Source organism: Equus przewalskii, chromosome 5, assembly GCF_037783145.1.
Source record: "Equus przewalskii isolate Varuska chromosome 5, EquPr2, whole genome shotgun sequence".
Taxonomy (NCBI): domain Eukaryota; kingdom Metazoa; phylum Chordata; class Mammalia; order Perissodactyla; family Equidae; genus Equus; species Equus przewalskii.
This window is the reverse complement of record NC_091835.1, coordinates 11,328,760-11,349,236: the sequence shown is the minus strand read 5'-3', so window position 1 is coordinate 11,349,236 and position 20,477 is coordinate 11,328,760. Positions and strand designations below refer to the sequence as shown.

At 52.2% G+C, this 20,477-nt stretch overlaps 1 protein-coding gene across 1 annotated transcript; it reads left to right on the top strand.

Moving 5' to 3' along the window:
• The first annotated feature begins 27 nt into the window (after positions 1-27).
• Positions 28-2,481, top strand: RNF228 (ring finger protein 228). The gene has a single exon (XM_070618397.1). The coding sequence runs from the start codon at positions 173-175 to the stop codon at positions 1,205-1,207; it is 1,035 nt and encodes a 344-aa protein (XP_070474498.1). The 5' UTR covers positions 28-172; the 3' UTR covers positions 1,208-2,481.
• The last annotated feature ends 17,996 nt before the right edge of the window (positions 2,482-20,477 follow it).

Here is a 20,477-nt window from a genome sequence, read left to right as displayed (position 1 = left end):
GAAGGCGGTCGCCGCTGCGCCCCCGCCCGGTCCAGCCAGCGGTGCCTCCCCCGCCAGGCGACAGCAGCCAGAGGGGGGAGGCAGAAGCGCCTCCTCCCCGCCGGGAGCCGAGGCGGCGGCGCAGGGGGAGGAAGGCGCCTCACCTTGCCCCCGATGAGGGGCGGATCCTGCCATGGCAGCGCCGACGAGCGATAGCGGCGGCGGGGGCGCCGGCGAGCGGAGCCCATCCAGCAGCCCCGGGAGCTCCACAGGAGCCGGGGGCACCGCGGCGGGAGCTCGGGACGGCGGGGACTCGGGAGCCCGGAGCGCCACGGTGACGGTCTCCGGCCTCCCTCCGCTCGAGGACTACGAGTGCAAAATCTGCTACAACTACTTCGACGCGGACCGGCGCGCGCCCAAGCTGCTGGCGTGCCTGCACACCTTCTGCCAGGAGTGCCTGAGCCAGCTGCAGCTCCGCGCCGCCGCCGCCGCCGCCGCCGCCACCGCCGCGCCTGAGCGCCCGCTGCGCCCGCCGCCCTGGCACGGCCCGCCCGGCGCCATCGCGTGCCCCGTGTGCCGCCACCGCACGCCGCTGCCCGACAGCCGCGTGCACGGCCTGCCCAACAACACTAAGCTCGCCGAGGCCTTCCCGCTGGCCCTGCGCGCCGCGCACGACCCGCTGCCCCAGGACCGCCTCCCGCCGCTGCCCGCGCGCCGCCCAGCGCCTGCAGCGGCCCCGCCGCCAGCCCCGGCCCCGCTGCCGCCGCCGCCGCCCGCCGAGGACGCGGCCCACGGGCCACGCGCCCGCGCCGGCCTGCGCGCCCCGGGCGCATACGAGAGCTGCCAGAACTGCAAGCGCGCCGCGCTCACCGCCGGCTGCGTGTGCGTCGTCTTCTCCTTCCTCTCCATGGTGGTGCTGCTCTTCACCGGCCTCATCTTCGTCAACCACTACGGCGGCGGTGGCGGCGGAGGACCCCCCGGCGGCGGAGCGCCCCCTGGCGCGGCCCCAGCGGCTGGGTCGCCCTCGCCCTCGCCCGTGGGGCCCATCTGCCTGTCGGTGGCCAGCATCTTGGCGCTCTTCTCAGTCGTCGTCACTTGGGTCATCTGCTGGCTCAAGTACCGGCCCGACGGCGCTGCCGCGGGCTCGGCTGGAGGCGGCAGCGGCGGCGGCGGCGGCGGCGGCCCGAGGGCGCGGGCGGCGAGCGGCCCGCGGAGGAGCGACACGTAGCCAGACCGCATGCCGGCCACCTGCCCGCACCTCCAGCCGCGCGCGGCCCGAGAGGAGGGGGCCACTGGCTCGGTGCGCTCGAGCTTCTCCGCCCTCTCCCTGCGGACCCCGGACGCGCACCCCATCGCCGCCCGGCCACTGCAGGGCCTGGGGTTTCCTCCTCTCGGGCTCTCCACGTCCCGCCTCCTCCGCACTGGGCCAGAGAGGGACATCGATGAGGCGGAGATGCCTCTTGGGAGTCCATCTTCCCGGTCTGTGCAAGATCCATCTCCGCTTCATGCAGCACCTTCATCCTCGCCAGCGTGGGCAGCCGTCCTTCCCCAGAGTGCGAGGATTTGCGAAGAGAAGAGGAGAGAGGAGTGGAACCCCCGTCGCCCCGCCTGAAAGGTGGTTTTCTGGCTGCGGTGACTTTAGAGTTTCTTTAAGAGTATAGGTGCGCGCGCGCACACACATCTGCAGCAGTTGTGAGTGGCCTTGAATTGTCCAGAGGAAGAATGAATGAGATGTAAACGTGAGAGAAAGGTTTCCTTGCCTCTGGAGGTCCTGGAAAGTGAGTGACCTGGAGCGCTGAGAGTGATGTACACTCCCCTGGGACACGGTGCGGGCGCGAGTGGGGAGACTGGACGTACCAACCTCCCGCAACTGTCCGCGATTGGGCAGGTGCGCAGCGCGCGTGCGCTCTCGGGTCCGCTTGCCGTCTCCGCGGTGCAGAGAGGTGGCGCGGCACACGAGATGATGATCTTGCTGCCCAGGGTCTGGCAGAGCCCAAGAGTCCCGGAAACTGGGCTCCTGGAAACTTAAGGTTATTTCATTCACGGTGTAACAATCAGGAAGCCATTTCATCTTCTGTAACTGGACTCAGGGAGCTTAAAGAGCCCGTTCTCCCCTCTCCTCTCAAAACTGACTTACTGTTGCCCCCACCTGGAAGATATTAAAAGTTATTCGCGCAGAATATAAACTGTAGGCTTCCCCCGCCTCTTTTCTTAATTTCATTTTTTAAATAACTTATTTTGGAAGATCCAAATCTGGAAATTTTGTGCATTAAAATTTCCAGGAAAGTTGTTTGGTAAGCAGTAACATTTCTCCCGTACCTCCAGTCCAAATACATTTCGAAATTAGGAGCAGAAAATAAAGCAGTGTTGGTAATTGATTCCAGATTTTATACTGTGAAACAACTAATGACTTTCCATTATCTGATAAAATAGAAAAATAGTGCCCAAAGATGAAATTGACAAGTCTTTCTTCCTTTGATTATAAATATATATATAACATCACAAAAATATTATTTTGAATTTCGCTGTTTGATATTGTTGGAAATCACTGAAATGTCCACAATTGATCACATGAGATGAAAAAGAATATATATCTGACTTTGTAACTAAAAAGATGGATTGCAAATGTATGTTGCAGGTGGATTAGATGCCTTTTTAAAGAGAAAAAAAACCCAACTGTTCCAAATGAATTTTATATGAAAACATTCTTTATTCCATATTTTGAAATTTGGAATAAGACAAAGTTTTCCTGCTTGAAAATCACAGATGCTACTAAGAGTATGCTATTATTCCTTGTGTATTTATGCAAGCTGTCTGCATGACATCCTGACACTATTCTATTAACTGAACTTGAATGGAGCATTTGTATCTGTTATACAAGTGAAATAATTTATTGGCCATTGATAAGTGATATGGCTGCAATTTAGGAATTGCAATATGATGTGTTTTATGTCTGCATTGTCTTAATAAAGACCAGGAGCATTTATAGAAAAGCCTATTTTTCATGAAATTTATTTCAGGGGGAAATTGCTCCAAGTTATTTGTGTGGTACTTCTCTTCCTGAAACACATCTCTCCATCCAAACCCTAATTTCACATTTTGCATGGGGCTGAGAGAGAAATAACTCACACATGGCAATGCACATCGCTAGGGTAGACATTTCATGAAATTATTTCTAGGGTTTAACAGGGCTCCTGAAGGCCAAGTGAGATCTGTTGTATTCTGAAGGGAGGAGCTGCTTACCCATCCGCTGCTATAAGATCCGCTACAACTAAACTCTGTTGTCAGAGTTTGTTCTTGGTTCCTTCAAAATATTTTCAGGTTCCTAATATTTTCAGGTTCCTAATCCTAAGAATCAGAGATTGGTTTTAATTTATTTATACCTCCACCAAGTAACTTGCATTACTTCTGAATTTGTTTTTGTCTTTTACTCCTTGTATACCTCCAATGCTGAGATTGTGTTTGCATTCACAACTGTTTAGCTGCACAAGAACATCCGCACATGTGATGTATATATGTGTGTCTATACACACATGCTAGTAACAGAACTTGGCTTTGTGGCTGTAACCATAGATGTGTACACATGTGCACACACATGTGTTTGTTATTTCACTCCCTTAAATCAGCGACCTAGGAGTCTGTCTAAAGTTACTTGGGGACCAGCTTGCCTTGTATAGTTTATTTATGTTCTGCAGAGGAAGGGACACTGCTGACGTCAACTAAATAATTCCTCATAAATGAGAAAGACATCTTTGAATCATCTCAGTCACATATAAGCTACATTTTGTTTCTTTCATAGGTTGCATATGTAAATTTCCTCTAATGAGAAATTTGAATTAGAATACTTTGAAATCAGATAGATGCAATTATTGGCTAAGAACCTAAACATGAGAGATTTTTTTCTTGGCTGGCTTTATTTTCTTGCTAATTTCTGACTTCCTTATCAAGAATTGAGTGGTAGGATGGGCTGATGGAAAACATTTGTCTGGTTTCTAGTGGTTATCTGGCACTCAGATGTTCCCCCCCCCCACCCCATTCTGCAGATGTGAATTGATCATTCCTGCATCGTGTGGAAAGTTCTGGCACATTGGCACCTTAGACGAAGCAGGAGTTTAGGATGTAATTGTTGACAGGATCAGTGAGATGTCCGGAGGACTCCTGGTGACAGTGGAGTGCTTTTTCCCCTTCCCTTGGAAATTCTCATCTCAGAAGAACTTGATTCAACCCTGGGCGCATTTCCAGCTCATAAGTGTGAACTGCCAGTAATGTCACTACAAGAAGCCAGACCTGCACACCTGCTCAGGAACTCATGGTCCCCCATGGCCCAGGTTCTGGGGCTGCAGGTTAGAGTTATCATTCATATTTCTATAGAATCTAAATTTTCAAGTGAAAGAAACTCATCTTGCAGGTGATAGATTAAATACTTGGCCTCCGAATGCAATATGATTTGGTGAACAGTGTCCACATCCAGGAAGAACATTGGTTTGGGGTCTAAAGACCAGTAATGGCTTCCAAGAGAAGTGAGTCTGAATGGCTTCCAAGAGAAGTGGCTCTCTCCTTACTTGGAAAGACCTTGGCAAGTCATTTAACATCTCTGAGCCTCAGGCTCCTCACCTATAAAATGGGAACAAAAAGGATCAGTCCTGCTTACCCTATGGGGATGTGTAAGGATTTCTACAGACAAGAGAGTGTGGGTGCAAGTGCTTTAGAAACTAAGGACTTATGTGGATCTATGGCCTTTTATCATTCAAGTCTCCAAGGTCTGCTATCACCTCCCTAGAGAGGTCTGACCACTCTATCCCAAGTGAATATTTGTTGAAGTTTTATTTTCTTCCTAATGCTTGTTACTGTCTACAGTGGTCTTATTTACTTGTTACATGCTTTGTCTCAATCTCCTGCAACTAAACGTAAAAACAAGGACAGGAACCTTGTCTGGTCACCCACTCTATCCACAAAGCCTTAGCAGTTTTCAAGTGGTCCATAAATATTCTGTTGAGTTGGCTGAACAGGGAACTTTGGACTGACTGTTAAGTGACTTGGTTCCCCTCACTCCCAATGCCACTCGTTAATTCCTGAGAGCCCAGGGGACTTAGGTAAACAATTACTTTCCCTACTTCATGAGGATTTTTTGAAAGTTGAAAAATATACCTGAAAAGCACTTTCAGGTTTGAGAAAATTCAGTACTGTTATGGTGAAGCTCTTATTGCATTTTGTTCAGTTACAGGAGCCACTGGAGAGACTAAAGGACATTTGGCCTCCCTTTCCCATCATTTTCTGCATTATGGCATGTCAAGGTATAGCCCCTTTTGGCTTCCTGCCTCTGTGAGCATGTCCGAACCATCCCCTCCAGAGCTAGCAGCACCTGGATAGTCAGAATAAGTTTACAATGCAGTGAAACTTCCCACAACATTGAGAACAAGATCTATTAAATTTCTCATTATTTGCTACTCCCTGTTTTATGAATTCTTCAATCTTTACCATTTTTAGTAAATGATCCTCCTAGACTGACTAAATCTATAATCTCAATAACTGAGTAATCTCTCATTATTCTGTGATCCAACTCATTTCCTCTTTAATCATTTATTTCCCATTAGCTAATGTTTGTATTTTAAATTTCTGCAGTTTAATTTACAATTTGAAGCTGCAATTTAAGTACAAAGATGATTAAATTTATGTCATGTGCAATGAACTGCCACCCTGCTAAGTGAGTGTTTACGTTTCTGCCTTTGAAACAATGTGGGATTTGGGGGAAATAATATGTTTTTATTGTGTATGTTAGACTGTAATTTTGTTTGAGGCATATCTAATATTTACCACAGTAACTATTTCTGAAATGAGCGTTGGAAATGAGCACAGCCAGGTCTTAATTCACAGTTATGTGAATGAGACAGTGTGAGAGAGATTTCATCAATCTTTTGCTTGATCTCTTTTGATTGTCCATACAGAAAAGCTTTGTAATATATATCATCAGCATTGTTTCTATCCATCAATCAAACTTGAGGCTTCTGTTCTCTTATGCAAAACTAAAATATGCCAAAGAGAAGCAAGTTTGTTTCTGTGATAAATTCACAATCATTCCTATTATAAAATACATTTGGGGAAGTAAGAGTGTTCAATGTCCAATTTCCAACAATATGCCTAGGAGCTCAGGAAGAATGTGCATACTTCCTTTAGAAAAAAATTGTCTTTGCATGTAAAATTGGATTATCTTTGGTTTAGAATACCACGTCTCCATGGGGTGGAAGTAAGGGAATGTTGAAATGGGAAGAAAAAGGGTAGAGCTGATATACAAAAAAAGTTCTCCTCGCTCCTAATATAACAAAAACATATCACAAGATAAACAGAAGAGAAAGTGTTTAATCATTGCAAGAACAGAACATTTTTATTTCAACAGCTATTTCAAAAACCATGGTAATATATGGTCTGCTCAACTATCTTTTACCAGCACGACAATGAGCCCTCTCCATCATAAAGAAATAATACATTTGTATGATTTATATGTCTACTGTATGTGCTTTTGAAAATATTTTGTAGTCAAACTTGGGAGGTAGGGAGCAATTGCACTTGATTTGTAGTTTATGGGAAGGAATTCCAAGTGAGAAGTAGGCAGTTATTGCTGGGAAGAAAATTTGGGACTATGCTTTCCAAGGCAAACGATTTGTCCCTTAGAGCCCATTCCTTATTAAAGTCACACACAGCAAATTTATTTCCTGATGCAAGCCTTAGCGGAGGTTCTCAAGGCTGGCCGCAGGTGAGAGTTACCTGCAGAGCTTAAAAAAAAAAAAAAAAAAAAAATGCGGACGCACTCGCCCCGACCCCAGAGACAATATTTAATTGGTCTGGGGTGGGGGCGAGGAGGCTAGAAGAATCAGTATTTTTAAAAGGGACTCCGGGTGATTCTCCTATACAGCAAGATTTAAAAGCTATATATTTCACAATATATTTACGGAAATCCCTAATCTGACTTTAATGAACTAAATGCCGCCAGGTTTCTTAGACGCTGGGAGATCATGGAGCAATGCTTGGGTTTGGGAAGTGGCCATAATTTGGATAACTCCAAATCGTATAGATAATTATTTCGTTGTTGCTCTGGTCTCTGACATTCTTTCCCCCGCCCGCCTCTTTTTCACACACACACACATTCACACTCCTGTGGACTTTGTATTCCCAGGAAAGTTAAGTAAATATTTGCATCCCCATTCGGACTGCTGTGATCTTTCCTAACGTGGGCGGGCTGACGGCTGCGCCTCCCCGCGTCACAGGGCTCCTCGGTGGGGTCCCCTCTCCCTCGCGAGATAGGGAGCGCTTTCTAGGTCCCGTGAGTCATCAAAATTCAGTGACAATGTGGGGACTTGAGGGCGGATTAGGTGGATAACCAGGAAAGTCTCGAGGTTAAATTAACAAAACCTCGCCAGTGACAGCTGTGGTGTCATCGCCAGTGACGACTGAAGGGGAATCTCGACAGGTGTGGACGTGGGAGCAGCTCCAGCGCCGAGAGTCTTGTTTAAAATTATTCACTAGGAAAGCTATTAAATTCTTTTAAAAGACCCTCCGCAGTAGCCATTAGCGTGCAAATTAATTCCACGCTATTGGATCTAGGTGTAAACGGATTTGCGCTGCGACCCAGCTGCCCGGGGTCGGTGGGAGGCGGGGGGTTACCCCGATTTCTCTCCGTTTGGACGCGGACGCCCGCGGTGGCTCCAAGCTGAGCCCAAGGGCTCTGGGTGGAGTAGGGGGGAAGCTGGGGCGCGCGGGGCTTTGGCCGCTCTCCCTGCTGACCTCGCGAGGACCGCCAGGGGGGCTACCACTGCGACAGGGACCCCGGGGGCACCTCCTGGGTCGGCGGGGTGGAATCCCGCATCCTGGGGAGGGCCTGTGTCCCGCACCTTCCTCCGTCCCCTGCGCTGGAGGGAAGCCGAGGCCGTCCCGGGTAACAGGCTGGTGCCCGCACAGCGGAGCCGCCGCTCGACCTGTCTCCTTGAGCCCCTTGCCCCAATCCCCAGCCCAGTAACCCGCGCACTTGAGATCCGGCAGGGCAGGCGGGGGCCGGGGCAGAAATGGGAGGCACGGGACCAGGGCACAAGTCCGCTTGTAGGGCACGGAGAGGACCAGCTGGCACCGTAGGTTGTCAACCCAGGCGCTCCACTTCTCCGCTTAGCTTGTTTCGTGTTTGTATGGAACCTGGTCTTCAGCCCTAATTCTCCGGATTTTGTGACACCCTCTAGATTTCAGGATCTAAAGGGTATTTTACGGACGATCCGACGGTGTATTTATAATCCCCGATGCCCGCGGGCCCCTCCCAACGCCCGCCCCAAAGCTCCGCGTTTGCACCTATTCTTAGAAATAGAGAAGCCCCCGAATGCGTAGGTTAAGAAGAGAGATGCAGTGCGCGGGGGCTCCCAGCCCGGAGGGGGTCCCGGAAACCAGTGTTCCCCATTTCCTCCACGGCTGTCAAAGATGCAAAACGTCTCCCAACAAACCCTCCCATTGTCCGAGGGCGGTCAGCGCGACGTGGACGCGAAGGGAAGCGGACTTGGGAAGACCTTAGAAGTCTTCGGGTTTCCAGGAGTTCCCGGGAAGGGGCCTCGGAGGGCGTCGAGAAGACCAGAGGAGAATACGTTCCAAATGTGGAGCCGATGAGCGGGAAGATTCGGATTCTTTCTGCAAATATTCCTCGGCCGCCTACCACGTGTCCGGGCGGAATTAGAGACGGATGGATGATGCTAATGTGTCTCACGTTCTGCTGGGCATGAAAATATAGGCTAACAAATTCTCCCTGGGAGTTAGAAAAAGCGTTGTTTAAAATGAGTAAAACTTTAAAAGTGGGATTATATCATTGGATGTGTTTTAAATATCTTTTTTCCTCCTGCTTTTTCTCCCCAAATACCCCCAGCACATAGTTGCATATTTTCGTTGTGGGTCCTTCTGGTTGTGATGTGTGGGACGCCGCCTCAGCATGGCCTCATGAGCGGTGCCCTGTTCGCGCCCAGGATTCGAACTGGTGAAACCTCAGGCCGCCCAAGCGGAGCTCAGGAACTTAACCGCTCGGCCACCTGGGCCAGCCCCTGGGTGTGTTTTAAAAGGGGGCTGAGGTGGAGTAAATTTCCAAATTATTTTCAAGTGAGATGACATAGATCAGAACCTCTCAGAGGCATTAAAGGTAACTTTTGTTGAATTTTTTTACAGCTAGAACAAGGCAAACAACGAGAGGAAAAGTAGTTAGGCAGCTCCCAGATCTCATCCCTTCCAGGGCTGATCAGGGCAGCAGAAACTAGGGCTTTCTGAACAAACAGGACTGGCAACATAACATTGCGCCCATTTAAATCCTAGCTCTGCAGCTTCCTAGATGCATGACTAGGGAAAGTTAATTAACTTCTCTGTGCCACCTTTGCCTCATTTTACCTAGATATAATCTGGTTGTTTAGAGAAGTAAGTAAACTAATCTTTGTCAAGTGCTGAGAACAATGCCAGGACCTACAAAGTGCCGGATAAATATGTGCCATTATTATATTATACAACATAATATTCCATAATAGCAATATGATATTGTAGCAATATAGGAACCGTAAAGTAATAGTAATATAATGTAATAATATAGTATTCTATTACTATTCTATAATGGTATTGTGCTAGTATCATTAAGTACTATTGTCACCACATAATTAATTTCCCTAGTTCTCCCAAGATAGCTTCAAGATGGGGAACTCAGGCAGCCGACCCAAGAAGCACCAGGCCTTCTGAGCTCTCATGCTGCCTTTAGGACACTGGACATGTCCTCAGAGAAGTCTCCTGGAAAGTGTGGCCTGATTCCTGGGAGGGAGGCTGGGACAGTGGTGAGAGAGATGGGCCAGCAGCCTGTGCTGGCGGGCAGAGGATGGTGGCATCCTTTTTCCTGACCCCCTATCCTGGCACTTCCATAACTGATACCTTAAAGGAGTTTGTTTCAAGTGTTGATTTTATTCCTATCCACCCTTTCTCCCATCACTCTGCATTTCTGCGATGTATAAGCTGGCAAAGTCCAACCCCTATTTCACTTTATTTTTAACAGAAATGAATTTGAAAACCTTGGGGAGAAGCCAAATAGAATTATCTTAAGTCAGTCCTAAGTAAGGGTGTATGTGACACATCTGGCACATAGTAGGATCACAACTATTGTATTTACCTTCATAATGTCCTTTTCTTCCTCTCAACCCCCTATATCCTGCTGTCCCCCATTATGCAAGTATCTCCTCCATGCCCACATATTCTGGAACAGTAAGAGGGGCATTCAGATTACTTGTTCCAGTGTAAATGGGTCCTTCAAATCAGAAACAGTTATTCATTGTTGTCTAGCATGAACCCACCTTGATTGACATCAATTAGGATTTATTTTATCAGGACTATCTTAGTCATAGCATTTCTTCCATATTTATCCATTCTCCCTCCCTCCCTCTCTCTTTGCCTCTCTCTCTCTCTCTCTTCTCTCCCCTCTCTCTCCTCTTTGCAGTTTTGGAGGAATCCTCTCTCTTTCCAGGGTTTTCATTTTCTTTCCCTTTTTTTCTGTCTTGCAAACCTTCCATTCTGACAGTCCTTCCTTCTTTTTGAGCTCAGAAAGCTTCTTTGATTTCTCCCTCCCAGGGTGACCTGTCACTCTGTTCCCAGATGCCCCAGGGTCTGGTTCCTGCCCTCCTGGGTCATCCTCCCCCACTGAAACCACACTGCTTGCTTTTCTGAATCTAGGTCTTCCTCGCCAATCAGAAGAGGAGAGTTGAAGCCCTCCACCCCTTCGAAATGTGACCCTGTTTTGAGAAACCAGAGATTCTCGTTTGTATTACAGGGATGACTTGTGACCCAATTGTCACAGGACAGTCTGGGCTGTCTGACAATCCCCTCAGCCTCTTTGGAGATGGAGATCTGGACATGCCTTGGGGATTCCGCTTCTGTATGAGCCTTCTCACCTCTGTTGCAGCTACACGGTTTGTTTTTCTCCTCTGCTAAGTAGCTCCCAAGCCTTGTAAAGTTTTGCTTTATCAATAGTTTTTGTGACAAGTAGGAACTGCTCCCTTGGGCTGAGCAGTACCTCTGCATATTGTTCTGAGCAACCCATGGCCTCTTTTCAAGCCCCCACTGCAGGGCTACATGATGCTGCTTCCACTTCATCAGTTGGGTCCCTTGGTCCCAAATCTCTACAGGGAAAGATGTTTTTGAAGCCTTTGTATTAATAATTTGTGAAGCCTTGTGAGACATTCTCTCCTGAATGGCCCTGCTGGTTTCTTTTCCATTTATCTCACAAGACCACTGGCTGGGGAAGGATGACTGGTTCTCCAGGAACTTGGGCTCCTCTGGAGGAGTCCTTGGTCTCTCCTTCCCCTCGAGGTGGTGGCAGCCACCTGGAATCACTCATGAGAGATGCACACACCTGCCCCCAATGTGTGCAGCAGGGCACTTCTAGGTCAAACATTTCGCCTGCCTGGGAGAATTTGCTCTTCTTTGGGGAATGGGAGTGACAGGTTCAAGTGAGGGGGGTACCTAGACACCAAGAAGCTGGACTTTCACTTTCTTTCAAATAAAAACTCAATTTGCAGGCAATGGGGGTCCAGATGAAGGTGCCCAAGGCTGCTCTGGAGTTTTGAGCCACAACCGTGAGAAGAGAGGAGACAGGGAGGTCCCAATCCCCTCACTTCCAACTGTGACACCTGCCTTCCTCCCAGAGGCAGAGAGAGGGATGGCCTCAAGGAAGCCGCTACCTGTTCCTGGGAAGAATCAGCCCCCGTCACCCCTTCTGAAGGAAGTGTCTTCCAAAAAGGGACAGTGGGAAATGTGGAGAGACGCAGAGCCCCAAAAGCTGCCTCTCTCTAGGCAGAGCACATCTGCAGGCTTGGCTGCCCGGGCCCAGCCCCAGTTTGCCAGGACTTCAGAATGCCCAGTGGGTAATAGTTGCTCACTAAAGCCTCGGTGATGAACATGGCTCCTTCACTCTCTCCCTTCGCGTTTTTCCTGCGTTCACCAAACGCTCCTTCCTACCCTCCCTTCTCTTCTTACTTACCTCCCCTGAGCCTTCCTGGACTTCTCAGGCTGAAATAGCAACACCCCCATCCCATTCCAGCGTCCCATACCTGCCCTCTGGCTCTCCTCCTTCCCCCAAGTCCTTCAAGATCCTCCAGAGTTGAGCCTCATCCTTCCAGGCTATGCAATCCTGACTGGTTGCATTGATATTCTTTTGGGTTATTTTCCGGAGTGTGGCTCTGCCAGGACGAGGACTGTGGCCTGTCTCCATCACTCGTATAGCCCCAGCACTTGGAACAACATGCAGTAGAAGCTCAGCAAGTATGTGTGGAGTGAATGAAAGGCCATGTGTGCCAGCTCTGTGATTGTTCTGGAGACACATCCCTAGCAGGCCCAACCGACCATTCACTGGGGGAGGAGGGAGTAGAAAAAAATAATCAAAATAATCAAATCCTCGGGGAAAGGCTTCAAGGGTCAGGTTTGCAGGTGTCTCAGGCCCTGGAGGTGACCAGTGTGCAAAGGAACCTGAGCATTTCATGAGAATTTTCGGAGGGGAGAATGTCGGACACCGGAGCGTGCCGAGCCAGGGCCCGAAGCAAGCAGCAGGGAAAGGCCGATGCTCCAAGCGCCGCTGAAGCCAGGAGGGTGATGCTGGCTCGAGGGCTACTGCCTCCCTCATCTCTTGGCTCCACCAACGCAGACTAAAGCAGCGCGACAGGTCGGCCTTCTCCGCAGGCCGTCGGGTCCCTAGGGCGGCGCTCTAGGGCTCAGCAGCTCCAGGCATCGCGCTCAAGACGGAAAATCTCTTCCCGCCTCCGAGGGAGGCTCCGAAAGGCCCGAAGGCCAAGGGCACCCAAGGACTCAAGGGCGGGCGGGCCAGTCATTTAGACCGGGAACCCGCCAACGGCCCGACCTCCGACGCCAGGCTTAACACAGCATTTATAATTGGGCTGCAAAACCAGATGAGCCAATTCGGAGTGGATCCAGTGTCCCTGGGGGTCGGATCCTCGCTGTCTGAGAGGGAAGAGGCCACGAGGAGGGCTTGCGAACTCCCACCTCATCCTCCACGGCCTTGGAAATCAATGCCCTGTTAAGTCTGAGCCCTGAATTGCTTTATTTTTTAAATCCAGCAGAATTTCTTTAAGGAGCTTGAATGGAAGAATCTCAGCCCCGATGGCCGAGGCTCAAGGCTCAGAGAGGACAGGACCTGCTAGGACGGCGTTGGGGGGTTGGGGCTGAAAGGAGTTCTGGCCAAGAGACCAGCCCCGGCTAGGAGGGGTGGTCGCAAGGGACGCTGTGCCCCAGGGCACATGTGAGCCCAGGGTCTCTGCCCTCAGCCGACGTGAGTGCGGCGAAGCTGCCAGAAGGAACATGAATTTGGCGACCCCCACCTCCAGCCAGCTTTCCTACACGCGACCTAGAGGCTTCGAGCTTTCCCTGGTTTTCTGGCAAGAACTGAAGCCCCCCACCCCCACCCCACCCCCACCCCACCCCACCCCACCCCACCCCACCCCACCCCACCCCACCTGCGCAATGCGCGCGTCCTCTTGCACCCTCGGCGCCCAAGAAGAGTTGGCCTCCTGGACGGCTTCTGAGGTTTTCCGCACCCCACCCTTCGGGCGTCCTGAGGACTGAAGCTCCCCCCAGGATCGCTGCTTGGCCGAGATTTGGGCTCCGCAGAATTGATTTTTGTCGGACTCTTCCTTGGCGCATCCGAGGGAAGAAGTGGGTGGGGAACTGTGTGGGCCTGGCGTGGGGCTGGAGGGCGGGAGGGTCGTGGGGTGTATACTTACTAGTCTGTGTGTGTATACGAGTGAGTGCCCAGATGGGAGAGGTACGAGAGGGGGCGACATTTCCGGGCTCGGTCAGGGCTCCGCGAGCCGTCGGGCCGGACCGCAGCAGGCTCTGTGCCCTGGGGAAAGGCATCCTTGAGCGGCGCCACGAGCCGTGTCTACTCTGTCCGCGACTGCAACACCGGCCCTGAGAGATGGACGTAAGGGAGAGAAACACTAGTTTCTCAGCTGCTTCGCCAAACGCGCCTTGGGAAGGGATTAGGCGCCCCCTGTACTTTCGCTTTGGGCGTGATTGATGCAAACGGCGCGCTGAGGGCTGCGTAATTAATAAAGATTACTCCCATTTTGTCGAAACGTCCCTCTTAATTAATGGCGAAGAGGCGCGAAGGGTGATTTATTTGCATTTGGAAAAGTCCCTCGGTGGCGCAGGCTTCGCGGTGGAGGCGGCCGCTGGGACCCAGGACTAATTGGCAACCATCAGGCTGAGGTCTTCTTGTTCCGGATCCAAGTGTCCCTCATCCTGTTCCCCTCGCCTCGCTGCCTCCGGGACCTGCTCCCTGGGACTCCTCCTCCAGGCCGCAACTCCGTCTGCACCCACCCTAGCTCCGGGTGGGCCTCCCTCCCCTCAAAGGAAGCTATGGGACTGGCGGGGCACTCCTCTCCTCACCTCCCGCGTGCTCCCCGCTGCGCCTCCCCACTGCTGCCCTTGATCCATCCAGAGAGGACCTCCAGGGGCCGCCGCGATCACCAATCCCTGGGCTCGCCTAGGGCTTCCGTCCGTGCTCTCAGGGAGGAGTTGCGGGATGGAAAGAGGCGCTCGCTCCACGTCCCTAAGGCCGAGGGCGCACAGGAAACCCTGGGAACCTCCCCCCGCGTGTGAATGTGTGAACGTGTCTATGGCTGGATGTTTGTGCGTCTGTGTGCCTATGTATGTCTGTGTGTGGATTTCGGGTGTCTGCGCGTGTGCGTGAGAACGTTTGTGGCTGCGTATGTCTCGTGTGTCTGTTTCTCAGTATCTGAGTGGTGCGTTTTGCTAAGATATCACCCTCTCTCCCGCCTTACTGTCCACCTGCTACAACCCAAGAAAAAGGTGCCGCCTCTCCCTCCGGCGTCGCCGCAGTAAAACACTCTGGCTTTAGCCGGAGACTTTTCCAGGGGGCGGGGAGGGGGTGCAAACACTTTCCACCCTTCAGGGGCTGGGAGGGGGAAGGTGGGGGAGGCCGAGCGGCCGCGTGGAGGGCCGAGAGCCGGGAAGAGGCTTCAAAGGTTCGGGTAACGACTCCTCGGCCTTTATTTATGCCCCTATTAATACAATATCCATCATGTAGATATCGATCTTTATCCTTTAAACTGATACGCTGGGAATCAATTAGCCATGCAGATTACATTTCCTACATATCCAAATGTTAATCTTTCAGACTCTGGGCCAGTGATATATACTTTTGCAGCCACATAGTATTAGATTTCGTTTGGAAATGAAAAGAAGAAAAAAGGCTCTCTGAAGCTCGTTCCTTTTGGGGCTACTTGTCTTAATTCCAGGCCCGGGCTGGGCGTTGGGTGTCTGGGGACCGGGATGCCTCTCGAGAGGTTTTCCGGGGGGAAAGAAGCAAGACTGCGAGAGTGACCTGAGCTCGGGGCACCGAGGGGACCCCGGACAGCTTTGTGTGACGTCTCGGAGCACCAGTTAGCGCCGGCGGGTCTGCACTGCTGTCCGAGGCTCCCTCCTGCTAAACCACCCTGTCTGGCCGGCTCCTTTCGATAGCTTTCGGAGTTCGAGATGGTCAGTTTTCCTCTTTTCGAAGTTTCCCTCAGGGTTTTCCCGTCTCCAAGGTTCTAAATCAAAGCTATTCTCCCACTCCTCGCCCCCAAAACCCAAGACTTGTTTCAAGATTCATCTTCAGGAAGAGAAAGCTGATTTAAAAGAGGAAAGAATCTTTCTCTCTTCCTGGGAGAAGGGAGATGGAGAGAAAGTTGAAGGCGTAGGAAGGAACTTAGTGCTATTCATGTATATAGAGATTTTAAGGGCAGAGGCGTCCTTTCTTGGAGTCTTTTTCTCCTTCATTTCTTTCTTTCTTTCTTTCTTTCTTTCTTTCTTTCTTTCTTTCTTTCTTTCTTTCTTTCTTTCTTTCTTCCTTCCTTCCTTCCTTCCTTCCTTCCTTCCTTCCTTCCTTTCTTTTCTCTCTTCCTTTCTGCCTTCCTTCCTTTCTCCCTCCTCGTCCTCCTCTTCCTCCTCCTTTTCCTCTCTCCTCTTTCTCTCTCTTTCTCCTTTTCTCCTCCTCCTCCTCTTCCTCCCTTTGAAAGGCTTGTGGGGTCAGAAGAGGATACATCCCAGGTCGGGTGGGGCCCCTCCTCACTCCGACGGGGGCGGGGTGGCCCAGAGGCCGGGCGAGCGCAACACTCTTGAGAACTCCCCCCTGTGCCGGGCCCGGGCCCTCGCTCCTCCGGCTCCGGGCGAATCGCGCAGGCTCAGCGGGCGGAGACCGGGCCTCCTCCGCCTCCCCGCACCTGTTGCGTTTACTCGGCTGACCGGGCTGCGCTGTCTTAGTACCTGGGGACTGCGGATCCTGGGCTCAGGCACAGCACTGCTGCCTTAGGCTCCTGTGACCTCAATGTGGCGCGCGTCCAGGCTCCGCTAGAGACGCCGGGTTTGAATATTCTTCTCCTGGATCTCTCTTTTCTTGCTTTTCATGTCACCCGCCTCCCAGCCCTCCGTCTGAAATTCACTTCGGGGAGAAGGGATTCAGGCCGAGAAGCAGCGGTGGCTCACCGCGCGGGCTCAGGTACCGGGACCGCGTGGAGTCAGAGAGACCTGGCCTGATCCAGGCGCAAGACTTGTTAGGTTCCTCCACGTTCCCGCTCAACTCGCTCTCCCCGCCGCCCCAGGAGTGGAACCCACAGTCTGGGCTCTTTGTGTCCAGAGGCGCCCCCAAACACCCGAGGCAGGAGTTCCTGGAGTGGTTATTTGGTTTCCTTTTTGCTCCAGACGTCAAGGACACCCAACAGAAGTCCTGCTTCCCCCCAGTACTCCTATCCATGCTCCTCGACTCTGCTTTCGAAACCCATCCCCCTCCCCTCAGATGCCCCGCCTGGCCTCCGCACTTCCTCTCTTCCCCAAGGCCCAAGCTGCCCCCAATGCCAGCCCGTCCCCCCAGATTCCTCTATCTCTGCCCCCCACCCACCCCCCATACTCGCACCGCACACACACTTCAGCAGAGCAGTTGCTGGATTTCTCTTCTAAACGTCTAATCTCCCAGTGGACTCTTACCGAGTTGGGCAGAACATTTTTTAAAGATTAGAGGGGACTTACTCTAATTTTTTTATGAGACGCTTTTTCCCCTGGAGAATCGGGCTCTGGCATCTTGTCTTCCTTATTTACTTAAAAATAATTTTTGCAGCACCACATGAACGTCTGTAGAAGACAAATCCCCATGAGATTTCATCCTCTCCCTCTCTCCCTGCCTTTCAAACATTTTTTCTTTTGCATTTCTCTTCTTCCCCTCCTTTCTTTTTCCTTCTTTCTTTTTCTTCCCACAAACCATACATTCTTTATTGAGAACCCACTCACACATTCTCGCCGGCTCTCTCGGCTGCAGGGGCACGGCAGGGGCAAAACCACTGGGGCTGGCCCACAGCACTTTTCAGTGCAGCGCCCAGATCCCCATTCAGTCCCTGAATCCGACCTCATTCCGACTGGTTTTCCAATGCGGGAGAATAGTGGCGCCAAAGCTTTTGACAAACAACTGCGGGGGGCCTAGTGACGGTGGCTACGCCAGGCGCTGCGACCCGCCGCGGGTTTAACTGGAGCATGCACCAATCCAGTATCTTCGTATCCAGGCAAGAAGCGCGTGGTCAGAGACCTGGCCGGTTGATTTCCTCCCGGTGAACGCAGGAAAGCCTTTCTGCGGGCTGAGGGTTGGGTGGCGTTTGCTCAAACCTCGGACTGCATCCTGAGAGCGGTACCGGGGACGGGGCAGGCGGCCAGGCGCATCCCCGCGGGGCTGCCAGTCTCCCAGAGCCGAGCCCTCCAGATGGAGCAAAAAAGGCCTGGTGGCAGACGTCACCCTCCTGCCCCACTAGGTCAGGGACACCATTTTACATAGATCTTAATTTCCTCTTAAGGCCTGTGTCCGGCTAGATATGAGGTTCTCTCTCACAGACCACAAGAAGTCCGTGGGTCGTGAAACGCTTATGCCTGGGGTCCACAAGTGCGGTAGCTGCACGCCGAAGGGTGTCCTGCGGCTCAAGCAGACACCCCTCACCGCGACTGGACTGCGTATCCACGCGCCCAAATCAGTAGGGAGGGACCGCCTTCAAGTGAACGGGCATGTTCCCTCCAGGCTTGGACAGGCAGCCGGGTGTCTATGTCATCTGAAGCGCCTCTGAACCTGGGGTCAGAGGCGGCAACCAGCAAGTTACTTTGCTCTTTTTGGTCAAATTGTCTTTCTCTTGTCCTCAAGGCTCCCCGTTTCATTTTGCACGTGCACAGACAGTGCTGGCGGACAACATGTTGGTTCAAAGAACCGTCGTAGAGATTTCTGGCTGCTTTCTGGGTAATTTGTCAGTCTAGGGAAATGGTACTGACTCCCGAACCTGGGTTCAGGGCTGCAGGGCGCCGGCGCTCGCCTTCCAAGCCCCACTGCGGGATCATTCCTTAGCCAATTAGCGCCTGTATCGCCGCCAGAGTTGGCATGGGGACTCTGCGGTCCACAGACTCCGGGCAGGGGAAGGGGCCTGGGGGAGACGCCCTTCCCGCTCCAAGGAGTGGGGGGCGGTGGTGGCTTCGGCTTCCGGACAGACACAGAAAGAAGTAAGAGGAGGCCCGAGCTTCGGAGACAGGGAAGGAGTGGCTGAAGGGTAGAACCGGGGTGCGCTCTTCGAAAATAGTCTGGGAAATCCGGAACCACCCCACCTGTTGCACACGGCCGGCTGTGCCCCAACCCGGGCTTTAGGCCTGGTCTGGCCTGGCTGGGAGTGGTTGCCACCAGCCCGGGAGCCGCAGCCAACATTGCAGTCCTGGCCCTCCCGGGTCGCACTTCAGGGATACCGACCTCAGGGAGTTTGGACTCCCTAGGTCTTTGGAAGTGGCCCCGCAGCCCCACTGGCCCGGCTGCTGGGCGCCTGAGGGTGTCCTCCCACCCCGCCCTGGGTCTCCAGGTCCTCTGGGCGCTGCCCGAGTGCAGAAGGGACGAGCTAGTCTTCTGGCCACATATAAACCTCAGAGCGCTCCCGCAGGGCAGAGGCGGAGACACCCTCGAGCTGCAGGCCCCCAACCCACACACACCCTCTTGGCCTCCATTTGTACATTTTTATAGAAGCGGTGGTAGGTTTATGGATGCGCATCCTGGCCCGGCACTCATGGGCACTCGAGATCCAATTCCACCGGCAGTACCTCCATTCACAGGTCCTCCCAGCTCTGCGGCTTTCGCGAGGACGCGCAACCCGGGAGCAGGAACGTGCAGCAAGCGCGTCCCTTCTCGGATCTGCTGGCTCTCGGGAGAGGACACCCGGCAGCAGAGCGCCGGGCCGCCGCGGGGAGGGCTTGGAGACGCGCCCTCGGCTCAAACACAAATGAGACTCCTCCCTGGCCTTCTTTAACCGCTCACCGCGGGTCGCGGGGCTCCTTTGGGCTTCCGGTTGAGTCTGCATTTGCCTTCCTGAAATCGTTTGGGTACCTCGCTCGCCTAACAATTACCGCGGACCGTCGAGAATGCTCTGTCTGCTCCACTCAAACTTTTGGAGAGAGAACTTGGAAAACTAGCTCCCGTGATGTGATGCAATCTCTGAGAAGTGGCTTGGGAAGCAAGGACACATTTTGGTGGCCCCCAAAAAGGAAATGAGAAAGTTTCCCCCTTGACAAATTGAGTCATTTTGTGTAAAACCAGGTTAAACAGGGCTTATTATAAGCAGTGTCTCTCTCTACTATGAATGCACACGGGGCACTCCCCCCATGGGTGGGTGAGGGGCTGTTCAGACTTTTTCGGGTGTCTCCAGAGGCCTGTCTTGGATGCTCCCAGGGTCAACCAAGCCTTTTGACGTTGGGCCTAGCAGAAACCTGCCTGCTTTTTCCCCTTTGAGTGGATTTTTAAAGAGCCAACTCGCAGACAGTGGAGCAGCTATATCGCTCCCCCCTATCTTGCCTTCTGAGTTTTCCTTAATTAGGGGGTGGGGAACTGGGGTTGGGGGCCCGAGTCGCGTAAAAACTGTCAAAGAAGTTGGGGGAAGGGGGGGACCGAGAGAGAGGGGTGGAGAACTCCAGTGTAGGAAAAATTCAAAAATCGTAAAAGGGGAAGGGGGAACTTGAAGCCCAGAAGTCATTGTTTCCTTTATTTCAAAGGGAAAAACCTGCCCGATTCTCATCCTTTTGATTGATTAAGGCCCTGAATACCTCACAGCCCCGGAGTGACAGTCCCTGAATAGACTTGAGCGAATAAAGCGGAGCACAGAGCGCGGGGCTGGCACTGGGGGTGTAAAGGAGGCGAGTTCGCTGGCACTTACCAAGTTATAAATAAAAGGCTATGCACAATGGTACCTTCTCTAAGGACAGACAGTCTTTACAACACTCCTGGCGTCATATCCTGCTGGGGACACTTCAGCTCCTAGCCAAGACTTTGCTCCTTTTATTTTTCCAGCAGTTTAGTCTGAATACCATAATAAATTCCTGAGAACAAACGCTGCAGCCGGGCAAAACTTTAACGTATAGACGCATCTCTGCCTACGTTA

Bases quoted from the DNA above. Each gene is read 5' to 3' on its own strand.
- RNF228 (XM_070618397.1), top strand. From the start codon at position 173: ATGGCAGCGCCGACGAGCGATAGCGGCGGCGGGGGCGCCGGCGAGCGG.